At 49.1% G+C, this 26,254-nt stretch overlaps 3 protein-coding genes across 7 annotated transcripts in view; all 3 read right to left on the bottom strand.

Annotated features, from left to right (window-relative positions):
- Nucleotides 1–2,699, bottom strand: part of SYNE4 (spectrin repeat containing nuclear envelope family member 4) — a 14,354-nt gene extending 11,655 nt beyond the window's left edge. The window contains exon 1 of one of the 3 annotated variants that reach the window (XM_081334227.1): nt 2,292–2,699. In XM_081334227.1, the coding sequence (XP_081190353.1) occupies nt 2,292–2,353 (62 nt within the window). In that variant the 5' untranslated portion in view covers nt 2,354–2,699. Of the gene's footprint in view, nt 1–64; nt 612–2,291 lie in introns of those variants that run through there. The other 2 variants (XM_081334228.1, XM_081334229.1) reach the window with 2 other exon arrangements.
- A 727-nt stretch (nt 2,700–3,426) lies between these two features.
- Nucleotides 3,427–8,471, bottom strand: ALKBH6 (alkB homolog 6). 3 transcript variants are annotated; one of them, XM_081334453.1, is made up of 7 exons: nt 8,453–8,471; nt 8,035–8,164; nt 7,458–7,526; nt 7,245–7,305; nt 6,240–6,391; nt 6,047–6,145; nt 3,427–5,439 (listed from the first exon to the last, which is right to left on the bottom strand). In XM_081334453.1, exons 2-7 carry the CDS (start codon nt 8,095–8,097, stop codon nt 5,167–5,169), a joined length of 717 nt encoding a protein of 238 aa, XP_081190579.1. In that variant the 5' UTR covers nt 8,098–8,164; nt 8,453–8,471; the 3' UTR covers nt 3,427–5,166. The 3 variants fall into 3 exon arrangements, with proteins under 3 accessions (XP_081190579.1, XP_081190578.1, XP_081190577.1); XM_081334452.1 differs by lacking the exon at nt 8,453–8,471 and adding an exon at nt 8,306–8,393; XM_081334451.1 differs by lacking the exon at nt 8,453–8,471 and having other exon boundaries at nt 8,035–8,399.
- Nucleotides 8,472–9,164: 693 nt separating this feature from the next.
- On the bottom strand, nt 9,165–22,533 carry CLIP3 (CAP-Gly domain containing linker protein 3). The gene is made up of 13 exons (XM_081335504.1): nt 22,382–22,533; nt 20,504–20,643; nt 19,987–20,080; nt 19,083–19,244; nt 18,509–18,627; nt 17,226–17,462; nt 16,676–16,811; nt 16,027–16,164; nt 15,060–15,194; nt 14,737–14,860; nt 14,346–14,407; nt 13,521–13,593; nt 9,165–13,047 (listed from the first exon to the last, which is right to left on the bottom strand). Exons 1-13 carry the CDS (start codon nt 22,515–22,517, stop codon nt 12,993–12,995), a joined length of 1,611 nt encoding a protein of 536 aa, XP_081191630.1. The 5' UTR covers nt 22,518–22,533; the 3' UTR covers nt 9,165–12,992.
- Nucleotides 22,534–26,254: the final 3,721 nt, after the last annotated feature.

The following is a 26,254-nucleotide window of genomic DNA, read 5'->3' on the forward strand; positions in this document are numbered from 1 at the left end:
GCTTTTCAGGCAGACCAATAATATATTGATTTTTAGCATTTTGCCCCCAAAATGCATCACGCACCAACTTTGCTTAAAGTTTCGATCTATGCTAAATACATCACTATTCACTTTGCACTTGCAGATTCCTGGGATGTGGTGTCAAATTATGATAGTTTTTGCCTGTTTTTATTGCACTTAAATCTGCTTTATGGCATGGAGATCTACTTTTAATGCAGCACAGCCTTGAAGTTGCATGGTGCTGGATAAATAAATAACACTAGTCACAACATGGGTGTGCGGCAGGCTGCCTTTATCTAACAAAGCACATCCAGCACGTGCCGAGTGTATTTATATAACTGCAGTTCATCTGGCTCCAGGGGAGAACAGCCACATCCAACAGAAAGGTGTGTGCAACATTTTTTCTTTCTGACTTCTTCTCTTTATAATTTGTACTCAGGGTTTGTTCCCTGTATGTATACTTTTGTTTATGCATGAAAAATATCCCATTTTTGCCAACCCTTGGTTTTTTTCCTGAAATGCCATCTCCCTCTCACTGCTGCTATCAAAATAATAATGATAATAAACACCAGCCACATAGCACCACGGAATTAATCATTGTTAATTGTTGTTAGTTGTGAAGTCGTGTCCGACCCATCGCGACCCCACGGACAACGTTCCTCCAGGCCTTCCTGTCCTCTACCATCTTCTGGAGTCCCTTTAGGCTCACGCCTACAGCTTCAGGGACTCCATCCAGCCACCTCATTCTCTGTCGTCCCCTTCTTCTCTTGCCCTCAACCTTTCCCAGCATTGTTAATAAGGAAGACAAAAAAGTCTGGGTAATGGACGCTGCAGTGCCTGGAGACAGCGGAAGAGAAGAGGAAGAACTGGAGAAGATCACAAAACACAAAGACCTGCAAATTGAAGTAAAATGGCTGTGGTCTTTGGGTGCAATCCCAAAACATTTGGAGCACCACTTGAACTCATATCGGCATTGACAAATTCACCACCAATCAATTGCAAAGGGCTTGGGACTTGACTTGGGACAGCTTCCGCAAGGAGACCTTTAAAGTTCAAATAACACTTGCCTATCCCAGGTCCTTGGGAAGGACTTCATAGGCGGACAAACCTGCCAAGTTCAGTCTGAACATCCGGCTGACTGTGCAACCAACTATACTGAGAGCCCTTCAATCTTGAGAAACAGACTGAATTGTCTGGAGGGGTAAAATTCTTTAACACATTAGGGAAAATTGTAGCTGGATTTTGCAGTTTTGTAAACCTTGGCTGTTTGGCCAGCCCCAAGCCCTGTGGGCTAAAATTGCACAGGCTGCTGGTTTTTGAAGCTCCAGACTCCGGGCAATTTGCAAAACATCTGGATGCCATGTCTATGGAGATTCTCCATCTTCCAGGCTGTGGTTGTCCCAAAGGTGCTTTTTCCGAAAGGCAACTGGACTTTCTTGGTTTTTTTCTTTGAAAATATTTTGCTTCTCATCCAAGAAGCTTCTTCAGTTCAGGTCCCTTGAGATCATCCAGCATTTCCCCTGTTTTGTGCAGGTTTGAACAATCCCTGACAGATAGCTGTTGAGGCTTTGCTTGAACTTACCCAGGGGAAGGGAAAGAGAAAGTGGAAAGAAGGAAGGAAGGAAGGGAGGGAGGGAGGGAGGGAGGGAGGGAGGGTCTTCCCCCAATTTATTCAACTGCTTTTATAATTAGGAAATTCTCGCTAACTTTCCACTGGGACCACCCTTTCTCTCATGTCCATTATTCCATCCTTCAGCAGCCTCTGAGCATGTGCAGAGCGCACCTTGCCTAGCTACCCCTGAGCAACCTGCCCATCTTCTGCTGGGGCATCTTTTTCAGGGGCATCTGAAGGAAGCGGACGCCCCTGAGTTTTACAGCACGCGGCCATCCTGGCTAAAGGTCCACCTTTCATGCAGTTCTGCCTTTTCTGAGCCCTGAAACCTGTGACGGACCAGCCTTCGAAGAAAGACAACTCCTTTCTTATTTATATGTCACCTTTAGAAACCGCCCGTCTCCTTCCCAGAGCACGTTCGCGTGTGTGTGAGAATCCCAGCCCCTCTTAACGTGCCTATCAATCATCTGTCGCTTTAACCTGCAGCCCCACCTTGCACAGATCGCGCTCAATTTTCAGCCCTGCAGCTTTTGCAAACTCACACCCACAACCAAAACAATCCGCGTGGGAGAGACTTTGCATCTCCCTGGCAGGTCACCCTCCCCCCCCTCCAGGCTCAGAGGACACCCCAACTTCAGGCAGCAATGCCCCCCCCCTGAAAGAGAAACTCTCCATCTACCTGCCGTCCAGAAGCTGGGATCCTCGCTCTGAGCGTCTGCATTTCCCCTGCCTGTCAATCATTAAACGGGTAGCAAACAAGGATCGAGACAGAGCACCATCCTCTTCCTCCTGGGCCAACGTGACGGAAAACAGGTGTGCAAATGCCCGGAGAAGGCTTGGCTGAAAGGGCCCGCCCGCCCCTGCTTTGCTTCTCCTGCTCTTCAAGCAGAGAGTGGCTCTCCGCCTCACCTACACCAGGTAGAAGCAGGAGAGCAGGGAGGGCTGGCAGGTAACTCGATTCTCTCGGGGCAAAAGGATCTGGCCCAACCCTTTTCCAGCGCTGGGTGGCAGCTGCTTCTCTGGCAGGGCGGCGTGCCAAACTAACAGATGCCACCTGCCGTTTTCCAAGACGGGAGGGGGACCTCATCTTAGCCGCCTGGTGGGGCTGGGCAGGTGAGTGCCCCACCGGAGGAAAGGGGCCTTCTTAGAATACAGGGAGTCCCCGACTTACGACCATAATTGAGCCCAAAATGTATGTTGCTGAATGAGACATTTGTTAAGTGAGTTTTGCCCCATTTAACGACTTTTCTTGCCATCGTTGTTAAGCGAATCACTGCAGTTGTTTAAGTTAGTCCCACGATCGCTAAGCGAATCTGGCTTCCCCACCGACGTTGCTTGTCAGAAGGTCGCAAAAGTGATGGAGCACCCAGTACTTCTGGTGGCAAGTCGTTCCACTGGTTAATTCTTCTCAGTGTCAGGAAATTTCTCCTTATTTCTAGGTTGCTTCTCTCTTTAAATGAGTTTCCACTCACTCCTTATCTTCCCCTCAGGTGCTTTGGAGAATAAATCGACAATAAATAGGTTGAACCGCTCTTCTCTGTAATAGCCCGACTGGAAGACTATTATCACGTCAACGACTTGTAGACTTCAGCTCCCAGAATTCCCCAGCCAGTTACTATATATATACAGCAAGGGTCTCCAACATTGGCAATTTTTAAGACTTGTGGCCTTCAATTCCCAGAATTCCCCAGCCAGCCATGCTGGCTGGGGAATTCTGGGAGTTGAAGTCCACCCCTCTTAAAGTAGCTCAGGTTGAAAAACATTAATCTGGAACATATTTGGCTGTAAACACAACACTCCCCGACTTATTAAGCATAAACTATGCTTTATTTCTTTGCACCGAAAAGTCACAACCAGTTTAAGGAAGTACAACAGAAACTTGAGAAGCCAGAACAGTAAAAGTCAGGAAGCTTTATCAAGAGTTAACTCAACCGTCTGCACCACAGGGCTCCAACCTTTGCCCCAGCCATCAAAGCTGGGCTCTAGAGTCCAAAAAGCAGATGACAGCATCACAATTGCACAAAACCAAACAAGAAGCTGATGACAGACTAAAATGTTTGCATTTTTTTTTCATAACTTCAAACCTGGGAGAAAAGTAATGTGACTTTCCGATGGGCAGCCACGTCAGGCAGATGCAAATAAAGATATTTTTCGACATCTTAAAAAGCAAAAATGTTATTCTAGATTTCTTCAAGGTTCACAAAGCACAGTTGTCGCATCCCAGGGTCACGTGATGGCCATTTGCGACTTTCCTAGCTGGCTTCCAACAAGCAGAATCAATGGGGGAGGGGAGAGAGAAGCTGGATTCACAACTGCAATGATTCACTTAACCAGCAAGGCAAAAAGGTTACTAACATCAGGAACAAACTCAACTAGGACCTGCCGTGTTTAGTAACGGAAAGTCTGGTCCCAATGGTTGTCATAATTCAAGGACTACCAGAAGCTAGATATTTCTGATAACGTTTTTTTGTTAACACATTTATATTGATGATATTTATAAACAAAATCTCCCCCACGATTTATTTCAATTTGAACTTGATCTCGGGAAGAATTTGCAGGAGGCTGCACAAGTGGACCTCAGCTTTTTGATTTAGTGACCATTTGAAGCTACAGCACTGAAAAAAGTGACTTATGACCGTTTTTCCACACTTACGACCACTGCAACATCCCCACAGCATGTGACCAAAATTCAGACGGTTGGCCACTGACTCATGCTTAAGACAGTCGCAGTGTCCCGGGGTCACGGGATCCCCTTTTGCGACCTTCTGACAAAGTCATACAGTGGAGCAAAATTCACTTAACAAGTGTCTTGTTTAGCAACAGAAATTTTGGGCTCAAGCTGAGGACAACCTGTATCTGCAGCAGCCGAGGAGAGCATCGAAACAGGCCAAATGTGTGATTTTAATTTTTCTTTCTTCAGTTTATAGTCTATCATTCTACCCAAAAAATGGCTAACCAAAAAATCAAAGTGCCTTAAAAGACTTGGTGGAAAAAGTGACCTTCTCTGTGCTACTGAACTACAACTCCCATTATCCTTCTCTGCCAGTCAAGCGGACGGATAGCTGACGGGAGCATCACACAACTTAGGTGAGGTGGGCGGTGCAGAAATTTAGTAAATAAAATAAAATAAACTTTGCGTATCACCTGGCAGAAAAGAGGTTCACAATTGGCCTCCAGGGCAGTTTGAGAAAATCCCACTCTTTTTTTTTTAAGCATCTTGTCCTCCTTTCTGACAGTAAGTGTAATTTTCCAGCAACACCTGGAGAACCTAAAGCCTGGAAAATGTTGGAATGCCGGCCGGAGGGCAAAGCTTTGAAACCTTTTCATCCTTGACTTAATTAGACGAAGCCGAATAAATTTGGGGGAGTGAGTTTGCATAGTTTGGGCACGCTGGGGAAAAAAGAAACCACTGTTTAGCCCAAGCTTGCTGATGTCCGTTTGGAACCGCACCGTGTCCCATATCCAGTTCCTCCTGGCGATCTCGAGTGGGGAGCTCGCACCAATTCCCTCTCACCGCCTCCTGGGGGCGCCACCCCCGCCGTGCAATACACCAGTCACTTCCTCCGGCCGAGAACAATGGACGTTTTCAGCACTTTGGGGACATAGCGGATGGTGAGAGACACCCGGGTCTGACGAGGCAGCATCTCTCCAAAGTCACAGCCACACAGGCTGGCATTAGCCACTTTCTGCGTGACGGTGTCCGCGGTGACGGGGCGGATACCATGTAGGTAGCGCACATACATGTCTTCCTGCAAGACTAGGAGGCTCCGGGGCTTCAGAAGCAAGCAGAAGGCGTGGCGCTGCTCCTCGGTCTGTGGGGCCGAATTCTGCAGGGAAAAAAGCTCAAGACAGTTGGAAAAAAGATCATTTACGGTGCCGGATCCACAGAACCAGATTCTCGCCTTAACGAGGCCACATCAAACGAACGATGGCCGGTTCCAGGCACCCATGACGTCTACTCGTCTTCAAGCTGATGAGGTGAAGAAACTGCTCTGGAGTAGGGGTTACTACAGGCAGTCCTCAACTTTCAACAGGTCATTTAGTTCAAAGTGACAGCGGCACTGCAAATAGTGACATAATCGTTTTTCACACTTACCACCATTGCGGCATTCCCCCACGGTCACGTGAACGAAATTCAGGTGCTTGACTCATGCTTATGACGGTCGCAGTGTCCCAGGGTCATGTGATCCCCTTTTGTGACCTTCTGACAAGTCAACGGGGAAGAAGCCAGATTCCTTTAACAACTGGCTTACTAACTTGGAAAACTGCACTGATTCACTTAACAATGGTGGCAAGAAAGGTCGTAAAATGGGGCAAGCTTCACTTAACGACCGTCTCCCCTAGCAATGGAAATTTTGGGCTCAAATGGGGTGGTAAGTCAAGGAGCCGCCTGCAAAGTTAAGAGGATTGTGGTGATTTTGTGTTTGAGCTCACCGGTTCTCCAGGGACCGGGTGGTAGAAGTCGAGGAGTGTGTGAGACCCCAGATTGATGGTGGTAACAGTAGGATAATACAATGGGCCGTCTTCGTGCGGCTGCAAGCAAACCAAGAATCAGTAAAGCGGCACTTGCCCCCGCCCCCCCGTCGAGATAAAAAGAGAAGGGGGAAAAAGCAAAACCCATGGTTACCATGATGCCCTGGCCAGGTTGGTATTCGTTCACTAGGACGTGGTTGGCTGCCTTTCCACCGAAGACCCCGAGGGAGGACACGCGATCTACGTAATGCTGCAGCCAGGGGGGCAATTTCTCCACCACCATCCCCTTCGGGTGGGGCAGCCCTCCTGCAGGGGGGCGACAAAGACAACGCTGAACGTTACTCTTGGCACCAACAGGACCGTGATCTTGATGGAGATAGAAAGGGGCGGACCAATTCCCCCCCGCCCCGCCAATGGTACACTCCCATTAGAAAGGAAACTCGAGAGCCCAGAATTCCAAGTGAGCACGGGCCCAAACTATGGGAATTCTGGGTGTTGTAGTCCTAGCACACTGGAGGACCTCAGGTTGGGGAAGACGATTTCGTTATTCCTCAATCTCTGCAACTTTAAGACGGGTGGACTACAACTCCCAGAATTCCCCAGCCAGCTAGGAGTTGAAGTCTCCACTTCTTAAAAGTTGCCGAGATTGGGAAAAAACAGTGTGCTAACTACGCATATACACTATAATTTTGAAAACCCAGGTTTTCGCAGCCCCTGGAATACCGTCTCGCAACCCCAGGGTTGGGAACCCCTGACCCCGGGATCAAGATTTGGTAACCAGGATGTCTTTACAACAGTTGCAGCATCCGGAGTCACGCGATCACCATCTGCAACCTTCCAAAAAACAAAGTCAATGGGGGAAGCCAGATTCGCTTAGTGACCATGTGACTCACTTAAGCACTTGTGTTAATTGTCACAACCCTTTTGCTTAACCCTGGAAATTCTGCTCTCTGTTGTGATCGTAAGCTGAAGACTCCCTATAAATAAAGCTCTTTTTTTTCTGTACTTGCATATGCACGGGCAAACAATCTACCATGGATGAGGTTAGCTAGTTGGCTCATGAAACGTCTGCAAGGAAACAACCCAGCTCAAAGAGCACCAGGGGGCCCTCAATTCTACCCTGAGCTACGAAAATTTCTCTTTTATTGCCACAACTTGCCCCAGTTTTGCAGTCTCCTGCTAGACAGCTGTGTCCACTTGGGCTTCGGTGCATTATAAATCTGGAAATTGGAAAGAGAAAGAGTAATTTCTAGAATGCTGGCTTGAGAAGCAAACCAGCTTATGCAGCTCCCTCCCAAAGCATCACGGAAAAGGTATCATTGTTAAAAGGTTCTCCTTTGCACCTCTGGAAGGTTACAACATCTGCACGTACTTGCTGCAACAGGTATTGCTCTTCTCCCTCACTGATGAAGTCCGGAATATAGTAGGCTGCTGGTGGAGACTGTAAATGGAAAAGAGATCAGAAATTCTTAACTAAGGGGATTCCTGACATGCCCCCCCCCCGCCTGGACAGGGGGATGGGTCGCTAAAACCAGGGTGATACAATGGCCCAAATGCGGGAGGGGGATGCCTTGTCTAGTCCACTGAGAAGAAGGACTAGGGGGTGACCTGATAGCAGTCTTCCAGTATTTGAGGGGCTGCCCGAAAGAAGAGGGGGTCAAATTATTCTCCAAAGCATCTCAAGGCAGGACAAGAAGCAATGGAGGGACCTAGAACTAAGGAGAAACTTCCTGACAGTGCGAACAGTTAATCAGTGGAACAAACTGCCACCAGAAGTTGTGGGTGCTACAACACTGGACGTTTTTAAGAAGAGATGTGGATCTTCGGTCATTCGGGTTTCTTCCCGCGTAGAACTAAAGGTGTAGGTGCAACGTTTCGACGGAATCCCATCCGTCATCATCAGGCTGGAGGCTTCAGCTTCCTTCATCTGGGAGAAGCATATAACATACTTGGGCTACACGAAAGGCTTCCATCGTCCACAGCTGCGGCCTCTCGGGACAAGGGCTGGCCATCCAGAGCTTCCTCGGCTTCTTCGAGGCTGCCGCACCTGGCCAGGACAGGTGACCCTCCGCTTCTCACCTGCGGGGAGACAATGGGGGAGAAGGGGGGGCTCCTTACAGTCTTGCCCTGAGCTCCGGCTCTCCCCCCACCCCCCAAATTTCATTCTGACTCGTCCTTTGGCGGAGGGGGCGAGCGGGGGTGGCCTGGCTTAGACAGCACCTGCTGAACTTCTGCCTGCAGTGCAGCTCCAGGGGCCCCTGTGAAAAGGGGGCGAGGGTTAGACGAGCGGGCAGAAGGAGGGGCTTCGGGAGACCCCCTCCCCGGAGGCCGGGCCCCCTCCCTCCCTCCCTCCCAGGAGCCGCTTACATGCCCATGCCCGCCGGCTCCCTTCCGGGTAGTTCCTGGAGCGGCAGCCGCCTCACCCAATCAAAACTGAGCTCTGCCGGGCCCGCCTTTCTGCGGTGGAAAGCACCAATCCGCATTCAGAGTCAGAAAAAAAACACCCAGGGTCGCTCGCCATTCTGGGAGTTGAACACAAATGTATATCAGGGCAGAAACATTTCAAGGAGGGGGGGGTTGATACTCCCCCCCCCCACAAATTACTTTGGGACTTTGGAGGTCTTCTAGTCCAACCCCCTGATCAGGCAGGAGACCCTATAACCATTTCAGACAAATGGCTGTCCAGTCTCTTCTTAAGAACCTCCAGTAATGGAGCACCCACAACTCCTGGTGGCAAGGAGTTCCACCGGTTAGTTGACCTCACTGTCAGGAAATTTCTCCTTAGTTTTCGGTTGTTTCCTTGATTTAGTTTCAATCTGCTAGTTCTTCTGCCCTCAGGTCCTTTGGAGAATAGGAGGAAAACCCCACCCCCCAATCTTCTTTCTGACAGCCCCTCAGATATTGGAAGACTGCTGTCATGTTCCCCCTTCTTTTGATATCCAACGTTTCTTTATACACTATGCGGTTGTTCCAAGCTGGGCTTTTCCCTGCAGAATTCCTGAAGCGTTTTAAATGTGCTAATCAGCCCTCAGAAAGAGCGGAAAGGAAGAGTCCCGGACACAGTGCACATAGAAACACCTTTTATTAATTTGTTAATAACAGATAAGCGATAACATACTGAGTTTTGTCATGCTCACTTTGTTTGCTTTCCTTCCAGAGAACCTGGATGAGCAGGGAGGGTCAGGGAAGACAGAAACCATGCAAGATTCCACACGGAGATTAGCAGAGGGCACGGCGGGCTGTCTCACGTGACGGTTTACAAAGTTATTTCTCTTTGAAAAATTAAAAATAAAAGACATCTAGGCAGGAAGAACACAATCCCGTGTGATCTCTACGGAAAGAAAGGTTGTGAAAAGCAATTGCGTTGCTCTCGAGGCTGGTCTGTGCCTTTGAGGATTAGGCCAGTCCTGGTGGATAATTCAAGGGCAGGGGGCTACCCTCCATTGAGAAGGGGGGGGGGACACACCAAGATTGTGCCCGACATCAAACTGAAGTCAACCAAAGGTTTATTTATTGCTAGTCAAGGTGACAGAAAACTAAGTAGACAAATGAAGTGAAATGTTTCCAGCGGTTTTCTATAATCTGGCATCTTCCAGAGGGATCTGGAAATTTAATTTTTAAAAAAAAAAAATTCCAGCAATGTTGGGAATAGTCATCCCAACTCATTGGGGGGAGCCAGTTTATGCAAGGCTGGTTCGTACTTCGATGAGAATGAAACGTGGGTCTAAACTTGGGGGGGGCACAAGGACCACAACACAATGCAACAATGACTGCGGGAAGGATGTGGGATGAAATGGATCGGAAGATTCGATGTAGCCATTTGGGTTTTTTTTTAAAATATCATTTTATATATCTGTACATAAAGGTCCCCAACATTTCGCCAAGCTTGGGGTTCCTTCTCGTGGCCCGAATGCCACCCTCCCTTTTTTATTTTTAAAATCAGTCCAAAAATAGATGCCCACACCATCTCCCTTCTGATGTTCACCCCATTTTCCCAAATGGAATATTGTGGTCTTTTAGCAGCTATGCCAAAGACCGGAATGACAGAGTTGGAAGGGACCTTAGAGGTCTTCTAGTCCAACCTTCTGTTCAAGCAGGAAACCTATACCATTCTGGACAAATGGCTGTCCAGACTCTTCTTAAAAGCCTCCGGTGTTGGAGCACCCATGGAGGCAGGTTGTTCCACTGATTAATTGTTCTAACTGTCAAGAAATTCCTCCTTAATTCCAGGTTGCTTCTCTCCTTGATTCGTTTCCATCCGTTGCTTCTTGTCCTGCCTTCAGGTGCTTTGGAGAACAGGCTGACCCCCTCTTCTCTGTGGCAGCCCCTCAGATACTGGAAGACTGCTACCATACCATCCCGACTCCTTCTCTTTGTTAGGCTAGACATACCCAGATCCTGCAGCCATTTATCGTATCTTTTACCATGAAAGGGGCATTCATAAAGCATAGAACACAGAATCCTAGGGCTGGAAGGGACCAGAGAGGTCCTCTAGCCTAACCTGCTCAAGCAAGAGACCCTCTGCCAGGGTGTCCAACCTTAGTAACTTTAAGCCCTGTGGATTTCAACTCCCAGAGTTCCCCAGCTAGCCATAAGGCCACAAATCTGCCAAGGTTGGACACCCCTACCCCACGCCATTCCAGACAAATGGCTGTCCAATCTTTGCTTAAAAATCTCCAGTGATGGAGCACCCACTTTTGGAGGCAGGTGGTTCCACTAGTTAATTGTTCTCCACTGTCAGGAAGTTTCCCCTCAGTTCTAAGTTGCTTCTCTCCTTGATTAATTTCCATTTGTTGCTTCTTGTCGTCCCCTCAGGTGCTTTGGACCGTAGGTTGCCCAGGGGCCTTGTGCCCGGCTACCTGTCCCCACGAAGCCCAACCTTATTGGATTTCTGCACAAACAGCAGAGAGGTTGGAAGGCACACGGGGTCTTAAAGTGACAACCTTGACCTCCCTCCCTAGTCAATGAGCAGATGGTTCTTCCCATCTCTCTCTTGTGGTAAGGAAAAGAAATTTGGGACAGCCAGATGAGCTTTTGCTCAAGGCCAGGTGGAGGGGAGGACCCTGCCTCCCAAGCCAGGAGAAAATTCTAGACTTCAGGCTCAGCTTCAAAGCAGGTGAGAGAAGAACCTTGACACAAATCAAGGGCGAGTGGGGAAACGTCAACGTTTCTCCGTAGAGAGTGACTCCACCATCAGCACAACAAAATTTTGCTGCTTTCCTTTCTGCTTTCCGAGTTCGCATTGGGAGTTCACCCCTCACACCCCACAAGCCAGGCTTCGCACTCAGACTCAGACCCCCTGAGTTGCACCCCTTTGCCCTCCCCAAAGTCAGTGGAAACTACGTTTGGTTCAACGAAGACAGGAAGCTATCTGCAAAAGGCCGAAATGGATTACGATCGGTGTTTTTCAAACTAGGCCACTTGAAAATGGGCGGACGTCAGCTCCCAGAATTCCCCCGCCTGGGGAAAAACTCTGGATTAAGACCTAATGCTATGCGGCTGATAAATGCAAGGTTAAGATCAAATTCACTTATAATACCTTCCCCTGCCTTTTGCTTTAAAACAAAACAAAACAGAGAACAGACTCCTGGTATTGTACTTACACACAGAGAGACACGCAAACACTACACACCATCAGAGGATGCTATTGGGCAGTTCACCCCTCCCTGTATGTTAATTCGCACAGACCTAAGCTAAGCCCCGGATGCTTAACTCACCCTAGGTTTTCTTTAAGGGGTCTTGTTGCATCTTGTTGTAACCCAAAGAGGGAGGTTTCGGCTAGAAAGGGAGTTGGCTAACGAGAGAGGCTACGTACGGTGGTGTCGGTGGGCAAATGCATTCGCACTCTGGACCCATCCTGCTCACACATTAGTCACAAAATGGGCAGGTGATTTAAAGCTGGGTTTACATCTGCATTCATGGGCACACTTAAGTGACCAAAATGAGCAGAGATTTGCTTCTAGACAGAGGAGAAGCCTCTGGCTTTTGACATTGGTTGACGATAAGATAAGAACTGCTTAGGAGAAAAAGGGAGATGCCGAGGAAAATTTTAGTAAGGCTGCATTTGCATGGAAGAACAAGCCACGATTCTGGAGAGAATCTTAGCTTGATGTTCAACAAGCTGTCTGCTTGGGACTCAGATCCTAACTGGTCAACCAAGCAGAGTGATTCTAGACCACAGCCCTCCTCAATGGAGCATTTGTGGCCCACATTGGCCCAAGGCAGTGTTTTTCAAACTCGGCAACTTGAAAAATGTACGCGGACTTCAACTCCCAGAATCCCCCAGCCAGCAAGTTTAGAAACAAGAGTGCCAGTTTCCTATGTCAGTCACTCAAAGGGCTGGGTCAATTGCAAACTAGGGGAGACCGTTGTCCCTTAGCCTGTAGACTCAATTTTAGAATCATAGAATCCTAGGGCTGGAAGGGATCTCAGAGGTCTTCTAGTCCAACCCCCTGCCCAAGGCAGGAGATCTTATTCCACCCCAGACAAACGGTTGTCCAAGGAAGCCAAGTGGATTTGCAATGTGCTTTTTTGCAGTGAAGACCTCAGAACTGGACTATGGACTTCCTGACTGCCGGAAAGCTGAAGGGACATCCTCCCCCTGCCCCTGCCCCCCTGGTAGAAAAATGATTCTAATGGCCGTTGCCAGATCCTCAAAAGAAGTGCTAGAAGAGACTGGTGGTGCCACAGCTCAGAAAGTGGGGGGCAAATGGGAGGGGCTTAGCGTTTCTCACAATCTACTGGGGTGGTCATGTGGTCTAGCAAGGCACTGGGTTCACTAGGATGGTGATGGAGGCGGGGAGCAGGAGAGGTGAGCGACAGATCCGAAGAGCAGTCTTTGATTACGTGGAGAGCGAAGAAAGAGCGGAGGAAGAGGAGGAAGAGAGGGCGCTGGGAAAAAAAAACTCTACGGCTGCATTTCCGCACGCAGCATCCACGGGAACCAGCAACAGAAGAGGATCCTGTGGGAGAGAACGGGAAGCGTGATGTGTGAGATTGGCCTCCAGGAGGGTGGGAAAGAAAGCTGCAGAAGGCCATGGATCTTCTGAAGATCCTTTGGGAAGATCTACCTGGTCCATGGAGGACACCTCAAAGGGGTGAAGGAATTCTTGGTGGCTTAAATTAGGATTGAGGTCAACAGGAGCATCGCATGAAGAAGAAGACCCAACCCACTACTCAACAATAAGGATGCTGAGGCATGTTTGTGGAATGAAATTCAGCCACCCAGGAGTGAATCACCTGTGGAAGGGGCCTTCTTTTTTCAGGGGCTCCTAAATCGTTTTCCACCCTCCACATGGCCTGTGGCTAGAGGCATGGATTTACAACCATGTTTCTCCACCTTGGGCACTTTGAGATGGGTGGACTTCAACTCCCAGAATTCCCCAGCCGGTAATTCAGGGGGCTTCAAAGATGGCCGGATCCCAGTCGCTCTTACCTAGAGATGGAATTTTCTGACGTGATGTCTTTCGGAGATCTGACTGTGGTGAAATTGCGCTTCGGCTGTGAAACTGCAAGAGAGGGGGGAAAATGCCGTTGTTTTCTTAAACTGGGAAAGGAGCCCGTCTGACGCCCCTCGGCTCCTGGATCTTTGCTCCTGTAGGAGAAGACGTTGAGGGCCTTACAGTATGGACTTGGCAATACTTGGAATATGGTTTTTGTAGTACCGTTGCACTGGCTGGCTAGCATGGATTTTCTTGCCTTTGAAACTTTTACGTAGAATATATTGAATATTTTTCTACCAGTCCTTGTTACTAAAAGGGAGGTTTTTCCTGAAGTTTAAGGCTTTTGGCAAATTATTAGCAACACATCTGAAAAAGGCAAATTCAGAGCACAAGAAAGCTCATGTTACTTAGCCCGTGCAACAGGACTTATGTCCAAGCATATTTACCCATGTAGTAGGGCTGTCTTACTTTTACCCTTCTCATCTCTTCCACTACCTTCTCTTATTGGTATCATTATTATGATTATTACAACTTTGATATATGATCATTATTACTTTGTTGTTTTGCGTGTACACTGAGAGCTTCTGCACCGGAGAAAAAATTCCTTGTGTGTCTAATCACACTTGGTCAAATAAAGTATTGCATTCTATATCACAAGTATTACAAAGTCCATACCTTCATGTGGAAATCAGCAGAGGCACATGGATGCTTGCCAGAAACTGAGCCGTTGGGGTTCCCAGCAAATTCCCCCAATGTCGCTTTCCCACAGCCCTTCCGTTCCCCCAAATAGTGTCGAAGTAAGTCCGGGGTACACCTACTGGTAACTTGGTGCACCTTCTTTCCTGAAGTGCCATCTTGGGAGTCCTTGGGGCCTCCAATTCTGCAAGAGAGAGAGAGAGAGTTGCAACTCACTTAAGAACAAAGATAACAGAGAGCCCTCAATTTACATCCATTTGAAGTTACAATAGCACTGAAAAAAGTGACTTATGACTTCTAGTGATTATGACCGTTGCAGCATCCCCGTGGCCACAGGGCTAACCGGGGAATTCTGGGAGCTGAAGTCCATGGGTCTTCAAGTGGCCAAGGTTGGATACTCCTGGCACAGAGCAGGGGGTTGGACTAGAAGACCTCCAAGATCCCTCCCAGCCCTAGGATGATTCCACACAGTCCAAGGAAACCTCATTGCCAGCACCCAAACAGCCAACCTACCTCTGGACCCTGGACGGGGGGGCAAAAACACCATGCTTAGGGGCGCAGGTGAAGTAGCGAACCCCAAAAACAGACCCGTCGTGTTTCCCTGTCGGTTTGTCCAGCTCAATTCCAAACCAGTAGCCTAAAAGAAGAGAGACGGGCAACAGAGAGCAGTGTAAACCTTATCTCAACATTTGCACTAGTTGTGACTTACGTTGTACCGTCCATGAGTCCTGATAAGGGTCACAAACAGTTGAGATCCCATATCTCAGGCCCCCCCCCCCCGCCCGGGTCTTCATTCCCGCCCTCTTCCCATCCAACCTCTACCTTGCCAGCTTTACCTGGAGCAAAATCGGTCTTTCCGTAGAAACGAATGACCCCTTGCTTCTGTCCGGCCACCAGCACCTGATCTCCAATGTCGATCTTCAATCCTTCGCGGTCCAGGCTGCCCACGGATAAGGACTTCTTTCTGAGAGCTGGGCGGAGAAGGGAGAGGAATAAGGGGGACAAATTTTGGGCGACCCCCATGTAGGATTCCAGGACTTTGGAGCCCTCGGTGCCCTCTGAGCTCGGGGTTTGTTCTTGCAGACGTTTCATTACCCAACTAGGTAACATCATCAGTGTTAGAAGGGGAAGGAGTTTGCAGAGTAGAAGAGAAGGAGAAGAAGAAGGAGGGAGGGAGGGAGGGAGAACTGTGGGGTCCTTGGTGCTCTCTGAAGTTGGTTGTTTCCATGCAGACATTTCATTGCAACTTCATCCGAGTGAGAGAGGAGGGAGTATGCACCCGGTTTATATAGAGTTGTCTTCTCTGCCACTGGGTGTCGTTTTCTCCTTGGTGGTGCCTTGATTAGAGTATTGTTTTTTGCTTGATTGTTTGTCTGGTGTTAATCCCTGCTTATCTAAGTGCTGGCTGCTGGAGAGGGTGGGTTCCCCCACATTTACCAGCACCGATGATGTTACCTAGTTGGATCATGAAACGTCTGCAAGCAAACAACCAAGCTCAGAGAGCACTAAGGACCCCACAGTTCAACCTGGATGTCTGGTGCTGGTATTTCCCCTCCTCTGACCCCCTTCCTTTTCCAACATCGTAGCCCCTGCCCCCCGTTTGTGCTCTTCAGGACCCCTTTGCTCTCCCAGGAAGAGGGAAGAAACAGCGCTTCTTCGTCTTCCACTCCGTGGGCCACCAGCCACCCCAGCAGCCACCCGAGCAGTTGAGTTGAAGCTGAGAGCAGAAGCCCCCCTCTGGGGCCTGCCAGCCACCGGGGGCCCCTTCTGCAGCCCCCTTTCAAAAGAGCCCCCCAAAGCTACCTTTCCGGTCTTTGTCCTTCTCCTTGCGCCCTTTGGCTGTCATGCGGGAAAAATCCATGCGGGGGGTCCGTGGGGTGGAGGTGACCGACGGTATTTGGTCAGCAGCTTTGGAGATCTTGGACACCGAAGCAAACAGTCCTGGGAAGAAAAGAAAGAAGAAAGGGGCAGCCTGGTTAATGACGCTGGCTGTAATTCCACCACGATTGTCCACTAAGCAAGGCAGTTGTTAAGGGAGATGGGAGTTTAAGAAGCATGAAAGATAGACAGATATAGATGATAGATAGATAGACAGACAGACATATAAGTGAATTGCACTCAATGTTATAACCTTCTTTTGCCACAATTGTTAAGCGAATCACTGTACTTGTTAAGTGAATCATGCCGTTGTTAAGCAAATCTACCTCTCCCCCCGCCCTTGATTTTGCTTGCCAGGAGATGGCTGGGAAGGTTGCAAATGGCGATTGCTTGACCCCGGGTTGTTCCACCTGTCACAAATACAGGCCAGCTGCCAAGCACCCAACTTTTGATATATGTGACTGTGGGGATGCTGCAGCGGTCGTAAGTGTGAGAACCAGTTGTAAGTCACTTTTTTCAGTGCTGTCGTAAATTCAAACGGTGGGTTGAAGGCCCACCTCTGCTAAAAACTCACCATGCTTCGGAGGGCAAATGAAGTAGCGGATGCCGCCCACGCTGCCGTCATTCTTGCCCTCCGGTGTGTCCAGCTCCACGCCGACCCACTGGCCACTGGCGAACTCGGTCGTGCCACAGAAACGCAAGGTGCCCACCTGCAGCCGAACATGATGGGGTCAAATTGCGTGGGGAGAACAGAAAATTACCTGCGCCTCCCCTGGCTGGAAACAGATGTAACGCAGAGAGAGCCTTGAAAAAGGTACACGGGAACTGTTAAGAGAAAATATAATTCTGTCCCTGGACAGGGGGAAAAAGTGAGGAAGAAAGTCAAGACAGTCCTGCCTTCATTCTCTTTGGTATAAGAGGGGACAGAGGGGAAAATCTGGCCGGCTTTCAGGATTCGGCAATCATATCCTGCAACACGGAGAGAGCAGTTCCGCAATTCTTGCCATATCAGAGTCTATCACAGGGCTGACGGGGTTCCCCCTCCTTAGGCAGAGGGGAAAAACAGGCAGTTCCGACGAGCCTGAGAGAGACGTGGGGGGAAACCTCTCCTCTCCCTTCCTTACCTTCTGCCCGTCCACCAGGACCCGGTCGCCCAGCTTGAGGCCAAGGGAGAGGAGCATGAGATTCCCAGGAATATTGTCGTAGTTGGGCAGGGTGACCTTGGGCAAGCTGCAACTCAAAGGCACGGCGTCCAGCAGCAGCTGCTTCAGCTCCTTGGCGATCATGGCAGCCTCGGCCTTGTCCAGGGTCATGTCCATGGGGTCTGGCACGACGTCAGCTGGGACCTGCCCTTTGCTGTTCTGTTGAGAGAAAGAGAGGGGGGGGACAATGCAGTTTTCCCCACCCACAGACAACGCGGGGTCTTTCCACCGATTGCACTGAAGGCCTTCTTCATAAAGGGGGGGTGTCTGGTGAGACCCCTTTCTCAGGGTCTCAGTGAAACCCCAAGGAAAGCTGGGGGCTTCCAATGAAAAATAACAGAATATCAGAGTCAGAAGACACCTTGGAGGTCTTCTAGTCCAACCCCCTGCTCAAGCAGGAGACCCTATATCAATTCAGACAAATGGCTGTCCAGTCTCTTCTTAAAAACCTCCAGTGATGGAGCACCCACAACTTCTGGAGGCGGGTTGTTCCACCGGTTAATTGTTCTTGCTGTCAGGAAGTTTCTCCTTATTTCTCGATTGTTTCCTTGATTTAGTTTCCATCTGTTGCTTCTTCTCCTGCCTTCGGGGGCTTTGGAGAATAGCTCAACACCCCCCCCCAACTCTTCTTTGTGACAGCCCCTCAAATAGTGGAACACTGCTACCATGTCACGCCCTAGTCCTTCTCGTCATTAGAATAGATAAACCCGATTCTTGCAACTGAGTCTTATATGTTTTAGCCTCCAGCCCCCTTGCTCATCTTTGCTGTTGTTCTCTGCACTCCTTTTTAAGGGTCTCAACATTTTTTGCATTGTGGTGACAACCTTTTTCTTTCCGCTAATGTCACTTACAGCAGCGTCGCTGGAGGTGCTCACCTACAGCCAGTCTCCTGATTAACAGGCTGGGCTATTTATACGGCATCTTCAAAATCTAATTTTTGCCTCTGGTTTGACACATTTTGTATGTGAGCCTCATTCGGTCTCTGGTTCCTCTGGCATCCGTCTAGAGAGGGGCCGGTCAAAAGTCCCCAACATGCATTAAAAACAAACGAATCACATCTAACAGAAGATCTAATTGCATCAAATAATAATAATAATAAAGAATATTGTGAAGGCATTGGATCAACGTTCCATGAGAATGGGGATCTTTCTTATTCTCGGTCAAAGACCCGTCTGCCCCTTATCTGTGCCCCCCTTTTTTCTCACCCTGACAGCGGGATTGGCCCCATGTTCCAGAAGACACTTCACAGCCCCCAAACAGAGATTCGAAGCAGCGATGTGTAAGGCGGTTCCATGGTTAAAATCACTGCATGTCGAGTTGAGAACTTCAGGGGGGAAAAAGCAATATGGACTCAGTCAGGATTCTGAATTATTTTAGGATGCATTTGCACAATACTAGGCCCTGTACAGACCCCAGCCTTGGAGGGAAGGAAGGCCCAGCCTCTTTCGGTCCCACGTTCGGTTTCTCCAACCGGAAAGGCCTCTCCATGAAGCTCTTCAGCAGATACAAGCAATCATGCTAGCTTGCTGGAGAATGTGAAGATGGGTGGACTTCAACTCCCAGAATTCCCTAGCCAGCCTGCTATTGAACTTGAAGAGGGGTGGGGAATTCTGGAAGTTGAAGTCCACCCCTCTTCACATTCCCAGGGTTGCCAAACACCATCTTGAGCCATTAATGGGTTGACTTAAAAATGGCGACTGAAGCTTCAGCGAAAGTGCCGAGTCATTTTGGCCTGCCTCCACCTGGGCAACACGTCCGACCTCCTTCGTGCAAACACACCTTTTGGCTTGGAGGCCTTGAGGAGGATGCGGATGAGTTCAGGGACGTCAAAGTAGGCCGCGTAATGGAGCGCGTTCATGTTGGTCCAGCGGCTGCGCAGCGTCACATCTGCGTCCAGGGCCAGCAGCTGGTTAGAGAGGCGCACGGCGGCAGCGGGATCACCTGCGACGAGCGGAAGCACAGGTGAGCTCTGTCAAAAGCCTCCCTAAAGGGAACTGACCCCATAAGTCAACTCTAAGTGAGATGGGGGGAGGGGGGCACATAAATCAATACAATAATAAAATAAAATTAAAATATAAATAAAAATATAAAAATAATAAAATAAAAACAAAACAGGAAGTGAAAAGGGAAGTGAAAAGGGAAGGGAAGGGAAGGGAAGTAAAAAGAATTGTTAGCAAGTACTTTAGGAGTGGTACTTTATTCTTCCTCAAGTCCCAGAGAACTAAATTCTAATCTAAACTACAATGACTTTTTTCTTCGAAAAAGTAGAGGCAACAAGAAGGATTTTTAAAAACCCGTAATTTTGCTTGGTAAAGGAAAATTCAAGTGCCAAGGAAACCAAGAAAAAATATACGGAAATGCATATTCTAATCAAGGACAGCTTTCTCAAATAATGGACACACGGTCGATGTAATCTAAATTTTGTAAGAAAGAAAGAGGTTTGTCAAGAAGGGGCTCAGAAAATTCAGACTGTGTTTTTTGGGCAACTCAGCACCAGTCTGGGCTTAAAGCACAATGCAAAACTGGACCAGCAGATTGTAAGCCTTAAGAAACATGCATGTTTTCTGGTTTCCTAGCTTTTAATGTTGTAAGCCATCCAGAGTCACCTCAGGGGGCAAGGTGGCCGGCAAATAAATGTAATAAGTAAATAAATAAATAACAGTTTCAATATTTTCCGCCTTACCCACACCGTGTGCACCAGCTTTACATGCGTAATGCAGGAGAGTCATATCTGTCAGCCCATCCCGGTCATCAACGTGGCAGCCACGCTTCAGGATCTGAAGAGGACAGACGAGCAAGAAAGGGGCTATCGGTAGTCCTCAACTTACAACCACAATTGGATCGGCAGCTTGGTCACTAAGCGAGTCATCATGAGACAGGATCAATTTCATGACCATTTGGATCATGGTCATTAAGCAAATCATGCAGTTATTAAGCAAATTCAGCTTTCATATCTAAGGCAGGACTAGAACTCCCAGTTTCCTGATGATTGGCCCAAACTCACTGTCACCTAGTGATTGTTCCAAAGTCACCCAGCTGGTTTTCCTGCTTAAGGAGGAACTCAACGTTTCGTGGTGATTGGTTGAACGTCTCCCAAATGGCTTTCGTGCCTAAGGTGGGACTAGAACTCACAGTCTCCTGGTTTCCAACCTGGTGCCTTCACCTCTTAACCCTCGGGGGTCTGCCCGTCGCCCGCTCACCTCATTGCCGATCATGTCGATCTTGTGCTGCACCTGGGGAACCCATTGGCGGATGATGGCGAACAGCTCCGGGACGGTGGTGATGGGATCGTAAAGGATTTCTTGGCAAGCAGGATCGTTGGGATCAAAGAAAGTGAAAGCTGCAGGGAAGGAGACGGGAGGGGGGAAAGGATTGCACCCCAGAGTGGGTTTCAAACTTCAGATGGGTGGGTTAGAGTGGGGGTCTCCAACCTTGGCCACTTTAAGGCTTGTGGACCAACTCCCAGAATTCCCCAGCCACCCCTGAAAGATATCCTTACTCCAGATATAATACAGGTAAGTCCTTGATTTATGACCGCAATTGAGAAAGTCACTGAAAAAAGTCACTTATGGCCAGTTTTCAAACTTAATGACCATTGCGGCATCCCCACGGTCACATGATCAAATTTTGGGCACCTGGCAACTGACATGGTTGCACTGGGTCATGTGTTCACCATTTGTTACCTCCCCAGCCAGCTTCCGACAAGCAAAATCAATGGGGGAAGCTGGAAGATGATATTGTCTGCATAATTTATATCGACATGCTATCAATTCACATTTGTGACCTAGTGCAATTTTTATGTTCCTTACAGAAAGCTTTTTTCTCTTAATCCAGACCTCATTTTGCCTCTCTCACATCTCTTTCCTGGCTGTCTCTTTTATGTGCTGCGATGCACAATGGCTCCGTCATAAAAAAAAAAACCCCAACCCTAGGATTTGGCCCAGAATCTTTTCTTTTTTTCTCAGTCTGCAAAGATCCAGCAAGAGCAATTGGCAGCTTGGAGACCCTTGAAAAGAGGCGGTGGGACTCTTGTGGGCAATCTTAAAAAAAAACATTTCAGACAATTTTAGCCTGTTTTTAGCAAATTCACTCATTTTTTTTATCCTTCCGAAACAGAATGGCCCATGAACTAAGCAAATAGGATATAATTTTACATTACAAATGTAAGCCATAAGAAACTACCAGCTACTCCCCAATTTACGACCACAATTGAGCCCCAAAGTTCTGTTGTTAAGTGATTCTGGTTGAATCTGGTTTCTCCACTGACTTTGCTTGCCAGACTCTAGAAAGAGTACAGAGAAGAGCAACAAAGATGATCAGTGGAGGCTAAAACATATAAAGAATGGTTGCTGGAATTGGGTATGTCCAGTTTAATGAAGACAAGGATGAGGGGGGACATGATAGCAGTGTTCCAGTATCTCAGGGGCTGACCCAAAGAAGAGGGAGTCAAACTCTTTTCTAAAGCCCCTGAAGGCAGGACAAGAAGCAACAGATGGAAACTCATCAAAGAGAGAAGCAACCTGGAACTAAGGAGGAATTTCCTGACAGTGAGAAAAATTAACCGGTGGAACTACCTGCCTCCAGAAGCGGTGAATGCTCCAACACTGGAAGTTTTTAAGAAGAGACTGGACAGCCATTTGCCTGAAATGGTCTAGGGTTTCCTGCTTGAGTAGGGGGTTGGACTAGAGGACCTCCAAGGTCCCTTCTAACATGATGATGATGATGGCGGCAAAAGGGGATCCCATGAACCCAGGATGCTGCAACCGTCATAAGTGCATGCCAGTTGCCAAGGATCCAAATTTTGATCATGTGACCAGGGGGATGCTGCAATATGTGTAAGGGTGGAGAACAGTCAGCCCCTTTTTCTGTGCCATTGTAACTTTCAACGGTCACTAAATGAATGGCTATAAGTCGAGGACGACCTGTAGCTGTTTTGGTCACACTGATTCGATGTGCAACAAGACTCCACGGAGCATCTCAGCCAACACCATCCTTTTCCCGGTCAGCTGGTCAAGGAGGAAAGCTATCCAGGGAAGGATAAGGCTGAAGAAGAACAGGATGGGAAGGAAACAGCTCACCATAATCTTTGGGGAGCGGAGCTGGGGCTGAAGGGTGGACGATGGGCTTCTTCCTCCTCTCCAGGGTTGGGCTCTGGAATTCCAGCGCCTGGTGGTCTTCCTCGGAAGGGAGCTCGGCGGAGTCGTCTTTGGTCATGGTGCTGGGAAACTCTTTTCCCTGTTCAAGGTCCAGCAGGAGAAGAGAAATCGGTCAGCCAGGTGATAGCAAAGGAATTGGAAACCCAGGCCTGCTATGGATTTATTTATTTTAATCCCATCTTGATTATCTTTATTCATAACTCAAGGTGGTGAACATGCCTAATATTCCTTCCTCCTCCTATTTTCCACAAAACAACAACCCTCTGAGGTGGGCTGGGCTGAGAGCGAGGGGACTGGCCCAAAATCACCCAGCCAGCTTTCATGCCTAAGATGGGACTAGAATTCACCGTCTCCTGCTGGTCAACCCAAGTCCCCCAGCTGGCTTTCATAGCTAAGATGGGACTAGAACTCACCGTCTCCTGGTGACTGGCCAACAGTCACCCAGCTGGCTTTGGGGCCTAAGGCAGGACTACAACTCACCGTCTCCTGGTTTCTAGCTGGCGCCTTAACCACTCAATCAAGCTGACTCTCTTCCCACCCATGAGACAAGTTGAAGGATTACAAAGGGAGTAACTCTGCAGAAATATTTAAGCGCGTAAGCTCAGGTTTCCCTTGTGGATAACCTCTTGGTTATTCCTAATTGACTGTATTCTGGGCAGCTTATAACCTTACAAAAACAGATATAAAATAATTATATAAAATAATGAAGACATCGAATATGAATATAATAACTGGCCATTCTTAAGAAATTATAGAAGTCAAGGTACTCTCAGTCCTGAGCAAGCTTTGCAAAAAACCCTTTTTATCTGAAATCAAATCATAAAACATTTTTATGCTTTGGGTTAAGCCACAGCTTGCTTAATTATGCTTTATTGACTAAGCCATAATTAGCCGGGTTCCTGTAATAAATTAAGCTGCAAACCATGGTCAACTTTATGGCTTGGTTCGCACACGGCACTAAACCAATACAAAACAAATGGCATTTGGCTTCCTAGAGTGAGCAAGCCAGCCAAGATCACCTGTCTCCTGTCAGGGGTGAGCTTGCCAAAGCTGCAATTACTACTGTGCCAATTGAGTTTAGCATGTGGGGACCTCAACTCCCAGAATTCCCCAGTCAGCATGCTAACGAACAGGAAAATTTATGGACTACAACTCCCAGAATTCATTGCTGGCTGGGAAATTCTGGGATTTGTAGTCCATAGATCTTCCAGTTCATTAGCATGCTGACTGGGGAATTTTAGGAGGTGAAGTCCACACAGCAACCACAGCTCCACAAAAGCTGGAGAACTGCGGTGATTTTGTATGGGGGATTCTGGAAATTGAAGTACACCACACTTCAAGTTACCCAGGTTGAAAACACACTGCTTTCCATTTAAAATGACTGACATGCAACACACTAGAAACATCTTTTTTCTCCTGCCAGCTTCCTTTAACCAACAGCACCATTCCGCTTCAAGAGAGTCACACCATTTGTCACCTCTTCGCAATCCACACTAACACACGTGGACTCTTCTGGAAATCCGACTGGCTTCCGATTCCCACGTGCACCATCCACGAAACAGAGTGATCTCGCTAAGCATTAAAGCTCCATAAAGGGACTCTGGATCCATTTAATGGGGAGCAGATTCTGGCAGGGCTATTCCCAAGCTTTCTTTGGGAATGCCAGAAGAATGGATGACGTACAAAACCCACACTCACACACTCTTCCTTCCCGCACAAAACCCACACTCACACACTCTCCCTTCCGAGAGGCCCGTGAGATAGAGGCGATCAATGCAAGGCCTGGCAATACTGTATGTGCCTCGGTGTTAGAGCTGGGATTTCAACAATGCAGATTGCTTGGGTCCGTGGATTTGTGTATGTGCGTCTCTGTATTTGTGTGTCTTTGGGTGTCTTCCAGATGGGTACATGGCTCTGTTTTGCAGATTGAGAGAGGGGTGCTGCCCTGTCTGTGCAATTCCCGTGCAACGCATGGCTAGGACTCCAGTCTTGGGTCTTTGAGGCCTCCTGAGGTTTGTGTTTAGTGGGTTTTTTTTTTTGCAGAGATATGCCTCTTCTTTCCATAAAACCGAAAGAGGGGGGGGGAATAAAATAAATAAAATAAAATAATAAAATGAAAGAAAATAAAATAGTATAAGGTAAAATACGTGAAATAAAATAATAAAATAAAAAATAAAATAACGTGAAATAAAATAATAAAATAAAAAAATAAATGAAAATAAAATAATTCAAATCAGACCAAATCAGTGAAACGAAACAAAACGAAACCCTTTTGAGAACAGGTAAAATCCTGGTGCCTTGGCAGGAGAAGGGGGGGGGGTTCCCTTTCAAAAATGCTCCCATCCTCAATTGCAGCAAAGCGGGATCACGCACGCATATTTACATCCTCAATCTGGCACTTTTCAGACCGGCTGGGGCTATGGCTCCCAGAATTCCTAGCAGCCAGGACAATAGCAACACCAGCTGAGGACGATGGGAGAGGTAGTACTCCGAAATGGAGCCCGTCCTGCTCCCAGCATGGGCTGTCTTTAACCGAGAGAGCCCCCCCCCGCCGCCTTAACCTGGCTAGCCTTTTTTGTCCTTGCGGGGAGGGAGGGAGGGACGGGGGGGGGAGCCCAACGATGCTCCAGCCCCCAAATTGGGGTGGGGTGGGAGGGGGGAGAATTTCCCCTAAGAGGCCAAGCCAGAATTCCCAGCATTTGATGGAGGAGGGCGGCGGGGGGGGGGAATGAAGGGGGAGGAGAGGGCAGCATCCCCCCCACCCTCGGCTGCAGGAGCGGGACGGGCAGACGGAGCCTCCCGGTCCGGCGGGGGTGGGAACGGGCGGCGGGGGCGAGGGCGGGGAGGCCTTAGAGCGGTCGGAAGGACCGGCGGCGAGTGGGGGGGTAGGACCAGGAGCAGGGATGCTGCGGGCTGCGACGCGCCAGGACGGGGCCCGCAGGAGCATCTCCGCCGCGGGCAGGACCGGCCGGGGGGGCGGGGTGGGGGGGTCGGGCATCCTCCGGGAAGGGCTCCTGGGGCTCGGCGGCCGGGAGGCAGCGCGCCCACCTACCGGGCGGAGAATGCGGCGGCGGCGAGGCGACCCTCGGCTGGGCTCGTTGGGCGCAGCGCGGAATGGAGGCGGAGGCGGCGGAGGGGGGGGGGTGATGGCAGCGCTCATGCGCCGCCCGCAGCATCATCGGCCGCGGCATCAGCAGCCGAAGCCGCCCCCCGGCCCGCCCCCGCAGCCCCCGCCCTGGCCCCGCCGCCGGACGGTCGTGGCTGCGGGCACCCGGGGGGGCGCGCAGGGCTGCTGAGCCGGCACCCTCCGTCCCCTCCCGGGTGGGTCGGGGGTCTCTCCGGAAACAAAGACGGCCAGAAATCCCAGCTGCGCCCCCCTCCCTCGGGGGAGCAGCGGTGGCCGAGAAGTTGGGGGGTCCCAGCTGGGCCCCTTCCCGCCTCAGAGCTGGCAAACCTCTCCCCGAAGAGGGGGCCAAGGGCCGTTCAGGCAGTTCTCCGTTTAGAGACTGTTCAAAACTAGAATGGCACTGAAAAAAGGGGCTTCTGACCATTTTACACAGTGCAGCAGTTTCATTAAAAGGACTTTTGATCCATTTGATTAGATGTTTATCCAGCTTTTATTATTCTACAATCAAACATACCTACTATCCCTTCCTCCTTCCATTGCCCACAACAACCCTGTGAGGTGGGCTGGGCTGAGAATGAGCGACCTGCCCAAAGTCACCGAGCCGGCTTTCATGCCTAAGGTGAGACTAGAACTCACCGTCCCCTGGTGATTGAGCAAGTCACCCAACC

This window comes from Vipera berus (genome assembly GCF_964194415.1).
Source record: "Vipera berus genome assembly, chromosome: 9".
Classification (NCBI taxonomy): Eukaryota; Metazoa; Chordata; class Lepidosauria; order Squamata; family Viperidae; genus Vipera; species Vipera berus.